The sequence below is a fragment of the Mauremys reevesii genome, linkage group 2 (assembly GCF_016161935.1).
Source record: "Mauremys reevesii isolate NIE-2019 linkage group 2, ASM1616193v1, whole genome shotgun sequence".
Classification (NCBI taxonomy): Eukaryota; Metazoa; Chordata; order Testudines; family Geoemydidae; genus Mauremys; species Mauremys reevesii.
In genome coordinates, this window is record NC_052624.1 from 23,271,540 (window position 1) to 23,289,185 (window position 17,646).

The 17,646-nt window shown below is 37.9% G+C and overlaps 1 protein-coding gene across 5 annotated transcripts in view; it reads left to right on the plus strand.

The window, feature by feature from the left end:
• Positions 1-16,772, plus strand: part of GTPBP4 (GTP binding protein 4) — a 47,577-nt gene extending 30,805 nt beyond the window's left edge. For all 5 annotated transcript variants that reach the window (XM_039522727.1, XM_039522730.1, XM_039522729.1 and 2 more), the window contains 16 exons: positions 642-812; positions 2,211-2,314; positions 2,394-2,530; positions 3,929-4,029; positions 4,456-4,548; positions 6,886-7,077; positions 7,167-7,232; positions 8,035-8,124; positions 9,737-9,847; positions 11,256-11,333; positions 11,458-11,509; positions 12,138-12,238; positions 12,736-12,933; positions 14,273-14,338; positions 15,618-15,761; positions 16,545-16,772. In XM_039522727.1, the coding sequence (XP_039378661.1) occupies positions 642-812; positions 2,211-2,314; positions 2,394-2,530; positions 3,929-4,029; positions 4,456-4,548; positions 6,886-7,077; positions 7,167-7,232; positions 8,035-8,124; positions 9,737-9,847; positions 11,256-11,333; positions 11,458-11,509; positions 12,138-12,238; positions 12,736-12,933; positions 14,273-14,338; positions 15,618-15,761; positions 16,545-16,697 (1,857 nt within the window). In that variant the 3' untranslated portion in view covers positions 16,698-16,772. The remainder of the gene's footprint in view (positions 1-641; positions 813-2,210; positions 2,315-2,393; positions 2,531-3,928; positions 4,030-4,455; positions 4,549-6,885; positions 7,078-7,166; positions 7,233-8,034; positions 8,125-9,736; positions 9,848-11,255; positions 11,334-11,457; positions 11,510-12,137; positions 12,239-12,735; positions 12,934-14,272; positions 14,339-15,617; positions 15,762-16,544) is intronic.
• The last annotated feature ends 874 nt before the right edge of the window (positions 16,773-17,646 follow it).

The following is a 17,646-nucleotide window of genomic DNA, read 5'->3' on the forward strand; positions in this document are numbered from 1 at the left end:
CTTTCATTATGATCTGTGCCTCACCAAACTTGGACTCAGACAGGCCAGCAGAGAGGGAGGAAGCTGTAGAGATTTGGGCCGTCAACTGAACACCTTACTGCCCACCCCAATCAGTTGAGATCTAGCACTGATAGTGGATACATGGCAGTTCCCTGAAAGAATGTAGGAAAAGGAGGCTGTCTCTTACATAGCTGAAATGAACACTGGATAAAAGAATGAAAGGTTCTGCTTTCAAACTTGTGGGTGGTGCATGGGACTGGGTGGTCTGAACTTAATTTAATGGAAGGACTTGTTTAGATATCTTAAAATTGGAGTGACATGCTATCTATGTTTTTTACTGATGCCTTTGAAGCTGCACAACAGCTTTTTTCTTTCAAAAAACTTGGTTATCCCACACAATGTGCAAAATTCTTAACTTCCACAACAATGATAGAAAGTGGATGCATTGTATTCTATCAACCTAACTGCGGGTAAAAGTGTGGTGTGAAGTGTGTACTGATTCTTTCAATAACTGCTTAAGAGTCTTTTTTTTAAAACACTTGACTGCTCTGTTTTCCTTTTCTAAATAACTTCCATATTAGAATATGGGTTCTTAGTAATAAGTAATACAGTCTTTGCTGATAATTGTACTTTTCTTTCAGGACTTCATAGATCTGACATTGTCGAAGACTCAGCGAAAGACTCCGACAGTCATTCATAAGCATTATCAAATCCACCGCATTCGACAGTTTTACATGAGAAAAGTTAAATACACCCAGCAAAATTACCATGACAGACTCACCCAGATTTTAACAGATTTCCCAAAATTAGATGTAAGTGACTTTGGCAACTGATAAGTGAAAGAAAGTGTACCTTAAATTCATCAGATCTAATGCTGTGACTGTAAATTGTGGTCTTGTGAGGTTTTGTTGGCTAAGCAAAATCAGGCTGACATTACTTGGATAGGAGACTTTGGAAGAAAAATTATATCTGCAGGAAGAGGTATTGATAACTCAGGTGGCTCTATTTCTTTTGAGTAAAGTTCTGAATCAGGGCTCGAACAGGGTTCTAGGGCAACTTTTTCCAGGAGCTCACGTCTTGTAGACGAGAGGTAAAAAATCGATGTCTTAACCACCAGTGGTGATTAAAGGTCTCTCAGCACTTCTTCCAGGAGTGGGAGTTTTAGCACTAACTTCTAGATACGTTTAAATTTGATAGAAACTTCAGTTGAATGATGGGTAAAGAAATATAGGCTGTTAAAGGACTTTGACCACCTATTTCTAGTGAAAGGTGCTAAGGAAACATAGGATATTATTTTCACAGTTATTGCCATCCAAATGTTTTGTAGGAAAGAATGAGCATCCAAATATAGGTCTGATCAGTGTGTTTACAGTCTAATGCCGTGATCTTGCAGTTGCAGATGTGCAGTCTTCAGTGACTGGGGCTTTGTGTATGCACATGAATCTGCCTGTACTTAATCCGATGCAGAATTGAGACTTTAGTTTACGTGGGGGTTTTTCTGACTTCTATTTCTAATGGCTGATCTCCATTACAAAGTTCTGAAGTACAGCTTCTGTATTTGCTAAACTAGTTTGGTATCTGTGTCATGTGGTTAAGTTTCTAAAAATAAAGCACCTAGATGGGTAAAATATTCTCTCTGATTCTTTTACACAGAGATGAAGGGATGTGTTGTAAACTCTCTTCAAAAAGAATTGATGTGAAGAAGGTGCACTCTTCATATGCTGATGAGTTTATTCAGGCATGAAAAATTGTCTGCCTAAAAAGAGATGAATCTTACAGAATTTAGGGTTCAGTGAAAGAGAGGAATTACTTTGCTGTGTTCCCACAATAGCAGAAGTATGTTAGAAAAAAGGCTGCCACTATACAGTATGCTTGCAGTTTCCCTCTATACAATATAATCGTGCATATTTTTTCCTTTTTAACAAAAAATATTCTTACAAAGAAAAAGGCACAAGCAGAAATTTAGCTTCAGTCCAATGAAATATAAAGCAGGGAATCAAAGTTATGGAAAAAACATTCAAATGTATGGATAAGCAGATTATTTTCTTTAGAGATTTTTAGATATGGAAAATGGTCTTCAGTTTGTACTTGTCAGCTGTACCACTGGTTTGTATCTATGAAAAAGTTCAAATTAGTAGTAAGAAGTCTTTACGTTCATGAAAGAAAACATCCAGAAAAGGTTTTGATTAATTTATTTTATGCTTTTTTAGGATATCCATCCTTTTTATGCAGATTTGATGAATGTTCTCTATGACAAAGATCATTACAAGTTGGCCTTAGGACAGATTAATATTGCCAAGAATCTGATTGACAAGTAAGATATCTTAACTTATTTTTCTGTGGCTTGTTTTTGTCATAACAACAGATTAACCTTTTCTTTCCTCCTGCAATAGTGTTTCTAAAGATTATGTGCGCCTGATGAAATACGGTGATTCCCTTTATCGATGCAAACAGTTGAAACGGGCAGCTCTTGGACGTATGTGCACAATTATCAAAAGGCAGAAGCAAAGTTTAGAATATTTGGAACAAGGTATGTATTGCAGATATAGTAAAATGAAGAATTTTGAAGAGAGAATTTAAAATACAGACTTGCGCATGAAGACTTTTTACCAATTGTTTTTATAAATAGCATCTAATCTTACTTTAACTGAAAGGTTTGAGGAAAAACATTTTTTTTCTTTTTTCAATTTATTTACTTTGGGAAATTATCAACATTTTGTGGTTAGTTTCACTATTTCTCCTGACTAGTCAGTCAAATACACCTGCTTTTTCTGAGATGTTTTGCATGGCAAGAGGAGAGGGAAAAACATTTAAAAAAAAAAACCCAGGAAAATATAATCGGCACAAATAATTGGCGCAGGAGCCTTTGAAAGATTAAGTACCTTGAAGTATTCTTAACTTGTTTCTAAAACTGACTAGATTTCTTGTTATTTGCAGTGGTGTTGTAGCCCTGTGGGTCCCAGAATATTAGAGAAACAAGGGAGGTGAAGTAATATCTTTTATTTCACCATCTTTTGTTGGTGAGAGAGACAACAAGCTTTTTGAGCTTACCTAGAGCTCTTCAGGTCTAGGAAAGGTACTCAGAGTGTCATAGCTAAATGCAAGGTGGAACAGATTGTTTAGCATAATGATCCCTTGAAATGTGTTAACTACATTTGCTAAACAGTCTGTTCTACCTTTTATTTAGCGGAGACACTCTGAATACATTTCCCAAACCTGAAAGAGAGCTCTGTGTAAACGCAAAAGCTTGTCTGTCTGCAACAGATGATGGTCCAATAAAAGATATTATCTCACCCACCTTGTTGACCGTGTCTTAAGTATTGCATTCACATTTGTACAGTGCATTTTTCCTAGTATTTGATTTACTTTGACTAAATGATATAGGCTGTCGTCATTTATCTGTATCAATTCCCTGCCTCTGATTTAATAGAGGCCAAATATTTTTATACGTTCTTCTCTGTGGCCCTTTTTGCCTCTTGTTCACATTATAGCTAATTGAGGGGGGGTGATGTGTTAATTAAAATATAATATTTACAAGAATCAGGCACACTTTATATTAAGTTCCCATTTGTAAATAGATTATCCAGGTTAATAAATGTTTTCATAAATGGTTAATTGTTAAAGGTCCAATAGGTTGTTTATAACCGTCTAGAACACCTTCTACTGATGTACGTATAACTATAACATATTCAACTCATTCTTGTAACATGCTTTATTAATAATTTATTAACACTTTATGAACCACTTACAAAAGGAAACTTAATGCAAAAATAGGTCCAAATTAAATGTGGTTTCTGAATAATGTTGTTTCTGAATAAAATCAGAAGCTTTCCCATCTACAAAGAAAGATCTCTTCCTTTCTATTTTTGTACGTTTAAACTTTATTTTATCACCCATGTAATTAATTAAAGCTTTTTAAACTTTTCAGTGCGACAACATTTGTCCCGTTTGCCAACTATTGATCCCAATACACGAACTCTTCTGTTGTGTGGCTACCCAAATGTTGGAAAATCGAGCTTTATAAACAAGGTTTGTGAGTTTGTTGTAAAAAATATTACTTCAAAGTTTAAATAATTTGAACTATTGGGACTCTACCCAAGGATCTCAGCTAGCAGGTCTCTGTACAAGGTTAGGGATTTAGTATGAATCTCAGGGCTGTAGAAGGAAATGAAAAACAGATTTATTTTTAAATCAATTTATTGTATCATAAGCTTCCCCAGTGTGGTAAAATCTTCCCCCCAGATAGATGAATAAGTGTATTAACCTTCTATAGAAAACCATTGATAATAACTACTTTGATGTAGCAAAGGAAGTGCATGATAATTGATATAGACTCATAGACTTTAAGGTCAGAAGGGACCATTATGATCATCTAGTCTGACCTGCTGCTGTCTGGAAAATAATTATCTCAGTAAATGAAAAAAATCTTTATTTGGGGATTTTTCTTGTTTTAAGGTGACAAGAGCAGATGTGGAAGTGCAGCCTTATGCCTTTACCACAAAATCCCTCTTTGTGGGACACATGGATTATAGGTATCTGCGTTGGCAGGTAAGCGTTATTGCTAACTTACCGCTCTGTTTCCACAGGAATGAATTGGTTAGGATCCTGTTGCTGTTGAGAATACCATTTGCTTGCTGATGGCTATTTCTAAAGTACTGTGCCTAGAGAACTGCTGTGTAAGATCTCTCTACATAATGTGCTGAGTAAGGTCAGCTATCAGAAGCTATTCTAAAAATGTAGATCCTGGGGTTTTTCAGTTGCTGGGAGGGACAGGGCACTTGTATAACTCCTGAGTAGTAAGAGACAGTGATTCATCTCCAGACTGGATCAGGTCAGGGCAGGTCTCCCTCCTTCTGATTCAGTCAAAGTGAAAATGCACACAAACTACAGGTAGTCTTTCCTTGTATTACTGTGATACTCTTTTCTCTGACTATAATTTGAAGTACTCAGTCTCATCTTATTTTAACACAAATACTATTGTTTTCTTATTCATTTTTCATGGTCTTACTTCAAATGAAATTACAAACTCCTGGCTGAAAGGAAACTATATATATAGATGCGATTGTCAGCATCTGTTCTTTTAGGTTTTTATACCATGCGTATCACTATAGTATCTGAGCACCTTCCAGTAGTATATTAAGCCACATAACTACGCATCTGTCTTATGTTGTTTGTTCTACTGCACATGCTTCTCTCTCTGGGGAAAGAATGAGAGAATGTCCTGTTTTGGAGCGCGCGCGCTCTCTCTCTCTTTAATATAAATATATTTGTTGCTATGTGTTTCTGTTAGAGAAGGCAGGTCAAAGAAACGTGCTTTGCACTTGAAGCAGAAAATGGTGAGGTTCCTAAGTTCCTGGGGCTGTTCATTCCACAGTCTCAGACTGCCCCCAGAGAAGGTGCGCTCTCATGCACATACAAGCTTTACTCTTATTGTTGAGAGTTCCATTGTGCCAGAAGAGCATAGTTTACTATTGGGGGAATTCTGCGCCACTACTCACATGTAGAATTCATGTCCCCTGCAGATTTCTTTGCTTCCCTGCAGAAAATGATGGGGAAGCATAGGTAAGCTGTAAGAGCAGTCATGCCTCCCACCCCAGCAGCACTGGCGCATCATTTTGGGTGCCCGGAGCAGTGGGCGGAGAGGTAAATCACTGTGGGGCTGGAGACGCCCTGGCCAGCGGCTCCTACCGTGTTCTGGGCTCAATTGCTAGTCCTGGCTGGGGATGGAGGAGGATGGGACTGTCTCTTCCCCTGCAAGGAACGGCTGGGGCTGTGCCAGACCCACCCCTAGACCCTTCCCATGCAGGAAGCTCCGTACCCCTCCCTTCCGCCACTTCATGACCCCATGGCTCCCCAGGCTTGGGGGAAGGGGTCAGTGTGCAGGGAGCTGCTCTCCCATCCACCTAACCCCATGCATCTGGACCCCCTATATCCAGACCCTGCCAAGCCCCACCCTCCTGCATCCATACCCCCACCCCTGCACTCAGCCAGCCTGTCCACACTTGAAGCCCCATCCCACTGAGCTCCACTTCCCCAGCACCTGGAACCCCCCTGCTGAGTCCCATCTCCCCACACCCAGACCCTTCTGCTGAGCCACAGCTATCTGCACCTGGACCCCCTGCAGAGTCCTGGACTCCCCACCTAGCTTCCTGCACACAGATTGCCCCACACAGAACCCGATCACCCCACATGAAGCCCCTCCACACTTGGATCTTGCTGGGCTGAGCCTGCTTGCAACACATCTGGATTGGGCGCCAGGGCGGGTGTGCATGAGGGACTCTGTTCCTCTTGCATACTGTCTTGGTGCAGCAGTTGTGGAGGGGCAGGGCCCCAGAGTGTTTTTGGGGTAGGCCCAGTCCTTGTGCTGTGTCAGGGTTGGATGCAGCCTCACCGCCAAGTCCATGTCCTGGGGGGAAGGGAGGGCTGCCAGGGTGATCCTCCACCTCCGTGCAGCCAGTGGCCTGTGCTCCCCACTACCATGCTTGGGGCGTCCACATTTATTTATTGACACATAAAATATGCAGGATTTTAACATACTGTTTGCAGAATTTTTATTTTTTTGGCGCAGAATTCTCTCAGGAGTAATAGTTGTTGATCACTGTCTTTGTCTTGTAGCTTTAGATGATTGTTTAGATATCCTGGGGCCTGGTCATGGGGGGGCCTATGAAGATAAGGACTGAGACCTTGCACTTAATATGATATTCTATGGGAAGCCAGTGTATGTTGCAGAGGGCAGGTTTGATATGTTTCTGCTTTGCTTCTTTCCTAACCAATAAGCACAAACATACTGTGAAAGATTGATTGATCTCTAACCCCCACAATCTTATTACTTCTGTGGCTAATTTATGTTAAGGTGTGAGTTAATTATGTTAATCTAAATTTTAGGTGGTAGATACCCCTGGTATTTTGGATCATCCTTTGGAAGAGAGGAATACCATTGAGATGCAGGCTATAACAGCGCTTGCACATCTTCGTGCTGCTGTGCTTTTTGTAATGGATGTGTCTGAGCAGTGCGGGCATAGCTTGGAGGAGCAGCTAGAACTCTTCAGAAATATTAAACCACTATTTGCTAATAAGGTAGATCTGATTTACAACACTAGTCAAATCTAATTTTTCACAATGTGAATCAATAAGCTGAATAATATTGTTTACTTTCTTTCTATTAGCCTCTTATAATCGTAGCGAACAAGTGTGATGTGAAGAGGATTTCTGAACTTCCTGAAGAAAATCAGGTTAGAAGGCCTTTTCTTCTTTTCATAATTTACAAAAGCATTATATGCCTCTATTGTGGAATAATATACGTTATAATGTGCACAGATGAACTTCATTGTGTAACTTGTTAATCAGACAGTTTAATAATCTGATGAAGAGTGAGTAGGTCTTTGAATCTCGATTTTTTTTTATTTTTTTAAAATCATGAATACCTACTAAGGGGTGTGTTTGTGTATTTCCATGTATGGGGGGTACGTGTGTGAGAGAGATTAGCCTGATTTTTCATAAGTGCAAAGCACCCATAGCTCCTGTTGATTTCATAGATAGTAAGGCCAGAAAGGGTCATCTGATCTGAACTCTTGCATAACACAGGCCAGTGAACCTCACCCAACAGTTTCTGGGTAGAGACAACTGAGTACTAGTGTGAGGCACACTGTCTTGAACTGTCTGAATGGAAGTTATGTATAAAGTAGTATCTGCACACACAGGCCTGATTTTCATATGCATACAGGTTACCCTGATTTTCACAAGTTCTGAGCACCTATCTAATGTATATATATTTTTTCTATTTGTTACTTAACTTACTGTTTACATCTGATATCCATAAAGTATTTATGTGTAAAAGTTAGTCTATGCAAAGTTTCTGTAGTTCCTCTTTAGGAAAAACATATATTAATAATACAGTTGTTCAATAATGTCAGAAGAAATTTTTTATTTTGAGATGAGATTAGAAGTTTGACTTAGTTTAATGAGATGGAAACAGTGATCTTTAAGAAATAATCAGAACGTACTTTATTTTTGTGTGTTCTCTTTGTTTTTTAGAAAATGTTTGAAAATTTAGAAGCAGAAGGATTTCCTGTCATAGAGACAAGTACTCTAACAGAAGAAGGTGTGATTAAAGTTAAAACAGAGGTGAGTTTCTTCTTTCACTTACACAAATTTTGTTCCAAATAGATATCTAACTTTTGTTTTACTGCTTGTGAATCTAGTCTTTATTAAAGTAGTGGACTGGTGCTCTGGCTTGAGACAGATAAAGCAAGTTTTCCTGTGTGTCTGAGGAACTATGACACTCTCATGTTCACGTTTTGGGTCTCACCTGGGACAGATACTGCCAGATGAGCAAAATTGTTTTTGCTTTCTATGATGTGAATAAGTGGAGATTAGGATGAGACAAGCAAGTATGATTCTTACTTCTGACATATTTATTGTACAGTTTTGCTTACTGAAATGGCTTTATGAAAATTAGTGCATTTTTTGAGGATCCCAGGGGGATGATAGCCACCCTCTCTTGTCCCAGCATATAACAAAGCAGTAGAAGTAAAATAGATTGTAGGTCACAAAATCTAAAATGGCAGAAAAAACTATACACATTACAATGAAAACCCTGGATCTTAATTTGGACTGAAGAGTTACTGTTTGAAAATTAACTCTAATCCAGCAGTTCTCAGACTGTGGGTCGGGACCCCAAAGTGGGCCATGACCCCATTTTAATGGGGTCACCAGGGCCAACATTAGACTTGCTGGGGCCTAGGGCTGAAGCCTGAGCTCCACCCCCACCCGGGGCGGTGGGGCTCGGGCTCCTTCCCTCCGCTTCTGGGGTCATGTAGTAATTTTGTTGTCAGTAGGGGGTTGCAGTGCAATGAAGTTTGAGAACCCCTGTGAATCATTGGTTAGATTTATATAAATTCTATGCCGTGTCTTTAATCCTGGTGGAATTTCTATGTACTGGGAACTTCTCCACTGTCTTTCAGATATTAATCTTAAATTGACTACTTGTTCAGAGGCTGTTTGGTCATTTCTTAGACCAGTGTCTCTCTTGCTACACAGAAATAACACATGAGGAAATTCCATCTACTTTGAACTCTTGTCCCATCAGACTTTTTGTTAGCAGGGATAAAAAAAGATAGTCATTAATTTGGCCCTGCTTTTGGTCTGGGCAAGCAGAGAATTGTTCTCAGCTAAAAATAAAACACTCCCACTAGATATTACAGAACAGCAAAAGCTCAGTTTTGAAAAGGTCCTGTGTATTTCTAGAAATAAATCTGAAGACAGTTTGTTTTTTGGGAACCATTTTCCAGACATTACTCATGCCTTACATTGGAAACTATTTTCAAACTCCATATCCAAGATTGAACAAATATGACAACCAGATCCTTAACTATAATTGATCACACTTCCTTGGCATGATTTTCCAGATTTCTTTAATTAAAAAAAAAAAAAACTTGACTGAGATTTTTTTCTTCTATAAGCCTTTGTTGCTCTGATTTTTCTTTCTGTATTGCTTGTAGATTCTCACTGTAGGAGGTTCCATTCCCATTTAGTCATGGTTTAAATATGAATATTGTTACATAACTGCTCTTGTATTGAGTTGTAAAATAAAAAAAATCAAGTATTTTGGGGGAGGGGAAACAGTGACTTAAAATAGGATTTGAACGGGTCTCTGTAAGTGAAAAGCTAGTGCATTAAATCAGACAGCCTTCTCTCCGTCCCTGACAATAATTAATGACACTTTGTACATTTTTAGGCCTGTGACAGACTGTTGTCCCATCGTGTTGATACCAAAATGAAAGGAAATAAGGTGAATGAAGTGCTGAACCGACTACATTTAGCTGTACCAAGCAAAAGAGATAATAAGGTAGGTTATTAAAATTTTGATATATTTTTCAGTAGTCTTTGAAAATCCTTTTTTTGCTGACTTAATGTGGGGATTCATTTTGTTGGAATCCTGTGAATTTCAGGATTTCAGTTAATGTATTGGCATAGTGAATTAGTGTGACATTACCCAGGGTACAGTCTGGACTGATGGATAGCTGTGTCCCCTCAGTTCTCCAGCCTGGGGTGTCTTTTATGCTGCTTTGCTGTAAGAGCAACCACTCCTGGTCTTCCCCCACATAGCCTCCAGCATGTGAATCACTCCCAGCTATATTGTATGAGTGCTATTGCGAGCCACTGATGATTTACACTGCAGGGCAACACCAGCAAACTCCCAGTGCCAGACTTCCCCTCCCAGAAATGTGCATAGTGTACTGCCCAGCACCCTCCTGGACAATACAAATTCATGTAAAGTCCGTCATTTTTGTTAATAGAAAATAACATGCACAAATCTTGTTATCCCAAATGAAGTTTCCCAAACACTTCAATCCAGACACAGACTGGTTCAGATAAAACAATAAAAAAAAGTTTATTAACTACAGAAAGGTAGATTTTAAGTGATTACAAGTAATGAGGCATAAAAGTCAGTGTTGGTTGCAAAGAAATAAAAGGTAGAACATAATTAACTCCTAACTTAAGATAAATGAATTCAAGAGAAACCTTTGCTTTACCATGTGCTTTCTAAGTCTTACTGTCTGGAATCCTTTCAGGCAGGACCCCTCCCCCAGTTCAGTGTTAATTTCCTTGTCCTTCAGGTGGTGTTGATGCTGTGAGTAGAGATAATTTGGGGTATCTGTTCCTCTTTTTTCTATCTTTTCATCCTCTTTGAGAATCCTCTCCAGCTGGGATTCAAGAGACAAAGTCTGTGGGACAGGAACTTCCAGCTGTTTGTTTGTTTGTTTTGTTTTTTGCCAAGATGTAAATTTCTTGCTCACCTCCTTTTTCCTGCCAAAGAGTGGTGGCAGGGATAGTCCATTTAATTTTGTTGAAACCTGGCTGAGGCACCAGTTTGCCTTTTGACTTTGAGGAAGCAGTTTGTGCCTGCTTTTCTAAACTTGGAATATGTCTCAATGTTATACAATAGAATCTTATAACTTTACATACAATATTGCCACATACATTTTACCAGGACAAAATAATCGGCACACTGAGTTTTCAGATGATATCTCACAAGGCATATTTTGGACAAAATCCATTATAGTTTTTGTAAAAAGCGTGAACATAGGGATACAGACTGTCACAATCAGTTAAGATTATTGAAAATTTTTCTTACAGAGAAATGGATAGTGACAATGTTTTATTTGCATTACAGAAAATTTGGGATTTCCACATTACATTAAAAAAGAAAAGAATTGCATGCTTTTGTGATCACTATATTGCATTAATTTCAGGAAAGGCCACCTTTCATTCCTGAGGGAGCAATAACACGTAAGAAACGCATGGAAGTAGATGTACCTAAAAAGAAGAGGGTAAGTGGTTTACCGAACAGATTTGACACCCTTGAATTGAGGAATCAGTAGCGAAATTAAAAAAATAAAAACAAAAGAGTGATCATTGAAAAGTACAATATTTATGCTACGTATGTCTTTTCAGGAGAGAGATCTTGAAGTGGAAATGGGAGATGATTATGTTTTGGATCTTCAGAGTAAGTGTTATTCAAGTCTCAGTATAATTATTTTAAGAAGTGAAATTGGGCTGACGTTGTCTTTCTGTGTTTGTAGCAGAAAGTTTCAAGGAGGAAAATCTTATCCTAACTATTTCCATCTTAAGTGTCCTTGCTGATATTTTAGTGAACACTAACAGACTTTTTCTCTAATTCCAAATTTGTAAAAATTGGCGTTCTGCTCTCACTTGTGTTGTGATGTAATTTGGAGTGTCTTCCAGTTTGTAGAACTACTGAAACAGAATGAATGGCTTGATGACTCAGCTCTGTTTCTTTTGTCCTGCTTGGACATATCTGATACATATTCTTGCATGATCCTTGTCTTAAGGGAAATAATTGATTTGTCGAGAGAATAATTTGGTGTATTCTTTTTCACTGATATTACTTTTGCTCATTATTTGTGTGTCACATGCATCATCACTGTTTGAGAAGACTTCCAGTGTAAAGTTCTGTGTGGCACAGAGTCTGTATGTTATCAAATGCTTACATTTTAGAGAGAGATTTGCATCCTAATATAAAATACAAATGTTTTCTCCCATCACGGATTTTTTTATAAAAAGTTTCAATGAGTTAAAGTATTGGTTAATTTTTGCTTAATTTCTTTTTTTAGAATACTGGGATCTAATGAGTTCATCTGAAAAATATGATAAGATACCTGAGATCTGGGAAGGACATAATATAGCTGATTATATTGATCCAGATATCATGAGGGTGAGCTTTATGCTATTTGTTTTACACTTTTGAAGATATTCTGGTGGTGAATGCTGATGAACTTGAAACCACAAGGAAACCCTTTGGGTGGGATCTGGAGGGCTGCTTCTGCTGGAACCAACATTAGGTTGCGGTGATCTCTGATTAGCTTATTAGCAGGAATGTAAATTCTTTTATTTTTAATGTTTTCTCTGTAGTGCCTGTTACTTTAAGAATAAAATAGACTTGGATTAAAAGAGCTGTGTGGTAACTGTAACTAACTGTGGCAGTCCCACTTTTAGCCATCTCTGAAGAGAAAACAAGCAGGTCCGTTTGGACAGCCTGTCTCTGCTGAGATAACATGATATTGTCGGACTATGCAGCCTGGAAATATTCTGATCAGACGGGAGTGAGACACAGGCCTCCAGCAATGGGTCATTGCAGGGAAATACAGGTCCAGTTGCCTTGAACTGTGACACTAACAACTTGTTTTTCATTTGATCTCTTTACATTTTAAGAAACTGGAAGAGTTAGAGAAAGAGGAAGAGCTGAGGCAAGCTGCTGGGGAATATGACAGTGAACCAGAAAGTGAAGATGAGGAAATGATGGAAATCAGACAACTGGCACAACAGATTCGAGAAAAAAAGAAACTAAAAATTCTGGAATCCAAGGAAAAAGATACTCAAGGTCCAAAAATGCCTAGGACAGCTCGAAGGGTAAGTATAAAATACCGTCAGTAATATAGTCTTCTTCATGGATAATATGCAAATGGAAAATGATTCATTATTAGGTGTGATTTCAGTTACAAGATTCTACCAATCAATGTAGCACTTTCTTCTGTACCCTACCCTACCCCGCCTTTCCTTGCCAAAAACAGGTTCAGAGAATGCCACTGGAGCTCTAGGAATAGCTACTGTGGTGATAGGTAAAGAGATGTGGAAATATGAGGGAAAGGGTGGGAGCCTCCATAAAACATGGATCTGGCATTTTGGACCTTTTAGCTTATTAAATAGAAATTGGCAAACTATATAATTGAGCTGTAATTCCATTAAGGGGATCTGGTGATGTCATAAAAACATTGAAAAGCTAAAACAGAATTATGGCAGCATAAACCTAAGTTTGGCTGTTATATAACAGGTGGAACTGATCTCCCCCATGGCTTCTTCCCTGTTGTTCTGCCCCCTCTCGCTTCTTTCCTGCTGCTCACTCCCTACCTTCTCTCCTCTATATTACCTCTGGGCCTGTTGTGTTGAAAACCCTACTTAGTGAGTTACGTAGGTCATGCCAAACAAATGCCAGTAGTACCATCACATTATGTCACCTTATGATATATATATTATAGAAAAACTCATAGGAATTTATTTAAAATTTTAGAAGTGGGTTTGGTTTTCCCTCTTCACCTGCAAACCCGGTGTTCTTTAGTTGTCATGAGTCTAACTGTATGTGGCTTGGAGAGAGCTGTGAACACCTCTTGCAATTATATAGAATAGCAATGTATACATAAAAATGTCACTAACTTAAAGTCTATTATTTTAGACAATTCCTGGGCTGGAAGTGATTGCTAGTTCCCTTTAGAAAGTTCAGGGAACTCTCTTTCTAATTATATAAAGCAGCTGTGTCTAGCCCAACAGGGTAGCAAGAAGTCCTGTTGTAAAGCTGTGATATTTTTAGAAAACTCTTACTGTCCTACGTTAGAATGTTGCCAATAGTGGGTATGTAATTTTGGTAAAAGAGGGGAATTTTGCACACTTTGGGAAGAGAAGGAAATATTTATGTAATAAGTTGATTTAAAAAACAAACAGCAAAGCCTGGCAGCTATTTGAAGTTACTGTAGAGTTTGGAATATTAAAATAATCCCATGAAGATGCATTAGTGGGCAGAGAGCCAGTAAAGTGATCAAAAGTGCATGATAAATTCATGGCTCATGATAAATCACATGGCTCTTCAATTTGTTGTATGTATAATATATAGACATTTTGTTTGATCAAGAAAACATACCTTCTTAAAAAACCAACATTCTCTTAATTATCTTTTTATTTTATTTTTTTTATAAAGGTCCAACGGAAGATACTAGAGAAGGAGATGAGCAGTCTTGGTCTTGACATGGCTGGTAAAGATGAAGTAAGGCTTTGGCTAATTAAGTATTACAAATGTCTGAAGAGTGAGGGTTTGGAAATCCCATTGGAGTTGTGTGCTGAACTCCTTTTGGATGCCTTTGAAAATCCCCCTAAAATGTCAGTTACATCTACAGTTGATAAACTAAGTGAAGGGACCATTAATTCATGTATGGACATGCAGATCTCCTGTTGTTCCTTTATCTGGCTTGACCGAGCTATGCAGTTATGCCATGCTAGTTACCTAGAAAAGATTTCTTTGCCATCGTTTTTCAGCATGATATACTTGTATTGGCACCGCTGTCTTATACTAGAACATTTCATGTGGATTTGGGTGGGATTCCAGCTCTCTGGAATAAGCTTAATGTACAAGAGTCAACTTTGGGGATACAGAATTAACGAGCAACAGTTTTTAGTATGTTTAATTTTTGAGGACATAATATTGATTAGGATAAATGCCCATTAAAAATGTGGCTTAAAGACAGGGACAAATTAAACAGGCTCATCACACATCAGCACCATAAATTACTGGTTTTTAAGTGAGACAAGGTAGGTGAGGTAATATCTTTCGTTGGATCAATGTGTGCTGGGGAAAGATAAGCTTTCAAGCATACGCAGAGCTGTTCTTCAGGTGTGACGTTAAGTACCTGACTAGTACTTAGCAGGTAATGCAGTCATGGAGTAAATTGTCTATCCCTGGATTTTGGGGTCCGCTTTATTGTAGTACAAGATCCCAGCACCCCTTTTTATACTCCTAATGTAGCACAACCATATACAGAGATCTCACGTGAGACCCAAAGCCTTCAGATAATGAGGGGTTGGGATGTTAGGAATAATAAGAGGTGCCATTATACATTTTGAAGCAAATACTTATGGTCTGCAGAGCTTGGAATCCAAGTTTATTTAGGAGCCATACTTCCCAAAGGCCTGCTGTCTCAGCCAGACTCTATAGGGGAAGGAGCCTGAGACTTGTGTGGGGTGATGCTGGTTGTCGTGACTTTGAAGCCTTTTCGTGCTTTATCATATAAAGCTACTGTATGAGAATGTTGAATGAGTGATACTAAGTGCATGTTAGTGATCTTTTGCATAAGAATTGTTGGAAATACAGCAGAGAATTTTGATCAACAGTTGACTTAAGGACTTTATCCAATGGTCTTTAGCTTAACGAGGAAGAGCCAAGAGTGTTGTATCAAAGGAAGCCACAGGAGGTCTTTTTACAATGATTTTTAAATTATTCTATTTGAAATAGACAATAGCAGCTCTAATGCTTACTTTGTGTATTTCAGGCACATTATGTGGTCCAAGCAAGAAGATCCAGGAGTGTAACTAGGAAACGTAAACGTGAAGAATCTGAACCCCCTAAGTCTGCAGCACGCAGTCGCAGTTCCTCTCGCACACCACGTGACACTTCCGGTCTGCGAGATGCAAAGGTTTGTTTTAGTTCATTAATGTTATCTAAACTTTATGGTAACTGCTACAATATGTGGTCACATTTACAGATACTTTTAATAGAATATAGATGAGGATTTACTATTTGTACAAAGTTTCAAATGATCTTCAATGAAACTTTGCTCTGGTCTCTTTTCAGTATATATTTTGTGGAGGGGATATGTCTTCTCTTCACGATTTAAAGTCAGTTATTGCTCTGATTCCTTATGCACACTGAAAAATGACAACATGTAAAGATAAAATGTAGTGATACAAAATGGTTTAAAAATGCTTTTCACAAAACACTTGGTAACACTTAGATTTTAATAAATTTATTTTTAGACACCTGAGAAGGAAAGGCAATCTAAATTGAAATGGAATTCATTATTAACTTCACACATCTCATAATCTGTCACTTAAATCTTGTGTCTAAATGTTTAGATTCCCAAAGATATATCATTAGGTCGCTCTTAATATATTTGGAAATAGGATGCTAGCCTGAGTTTTTATCACAGAAGGAATTTCTGACTGACTTTGTAATTTCTGACTTTGTTTGGAAAGGAGATTCATTTCCCCTTTGTCACTTTTTCTTACACCTGGCCTTGAAAATCCGCTCTAACTGCAGAGATGATGGTTTGTGCTTGACCTTTTGTTTTGATATCTTCTTCCTGACATTCTGCAATTTAGGTTTGCTAGACTTTTAAATAGAATTTTGTTTCAAGTTTCTTGCTGAGGAGAAGAAAGAGAGAGAATTTCTCTTAAATGTTTGTTTCTGTTTCAAATAGATGGTGAAGAAGGTTAAGACTATCATGAAGAATTCTCAAAAGAAAATGAATCGCTTGGGCAAGAAAGGAGAGGCAGATAGGCATGTGTTTGACCTTAAACCCAAACATTTACTGTCTGGCAAAAGGAAATCTGGTACAACACAGAGAAGATAAAACATTTTTCTGAATTAAAACTACTTTGCTGTCCTGCTTTTTTCCCCCCACACACCCAATAAAAACTAGATCATATAATCTGGAAGCAAAAATAATTATTAAAGAAATGCAGAAATCTTTCCTTGGTAACTATTTAGATCTAAATGTACAGAAGGAGAGTTTGACGTTTTGGTTCCATAGTCCAAAGTGGGTTAGTAAGGCCATCGGAAACAGATATGACTATCTCACCACTAAAACTGGAGTTTTGAATGGATGTCAGATAGGCATCGATCCAGATGAACCATCTGAATAACTACAGAAGTTGAGGGTATTAAACCCAAATGGACTTGGCATGTTGTCATAAGAAAATAACTGTAATGAGAAACTTCACATTAGCTTGGCCAGTTAAAATCGTCTTAAGGATATTTTACCTCACAGTGGTTTTAAAAAATACATGATTAACAATAACAAAATAACAGTAATATTTTGCATTATGCCTTATGCACAGTATTACAAATAGCTTGTTATATAAGATTACATACTTGTTCAGCACATGCAAAGCTGGAGATTTGAATATTATCTTAAATTAAAAAAAATCCAATGCTGTCGAGCACTTAGGTTTTTTTAATGGTTGTGATTGAAACATTTGCTTGTTTCTATACCTAATTTGCATATGACTTGTTATAAATGAAAAATAGGCAGGAATACATGTTCTTTAGTAAATCAATGGGATCTGTTATCTTTGTTCTCAGCTCAGAAGGAGCTTGTTTCATCCATTGTGTTAGGGCACTTAATTTAATTTACACTGTAACGTAGAAGTGTTTTTTTTTTAACATGAGATACTTTTTGCAGTAAGAGATGTAAAACAAACTATTAAAGACTTCATGTTGGAGAGCTTATGCTTAGACTTTCCAAACTATAGAGGAGCTCAGTGCTAATTCTCTACAATCCTAAAATAAACTAGCAAGTA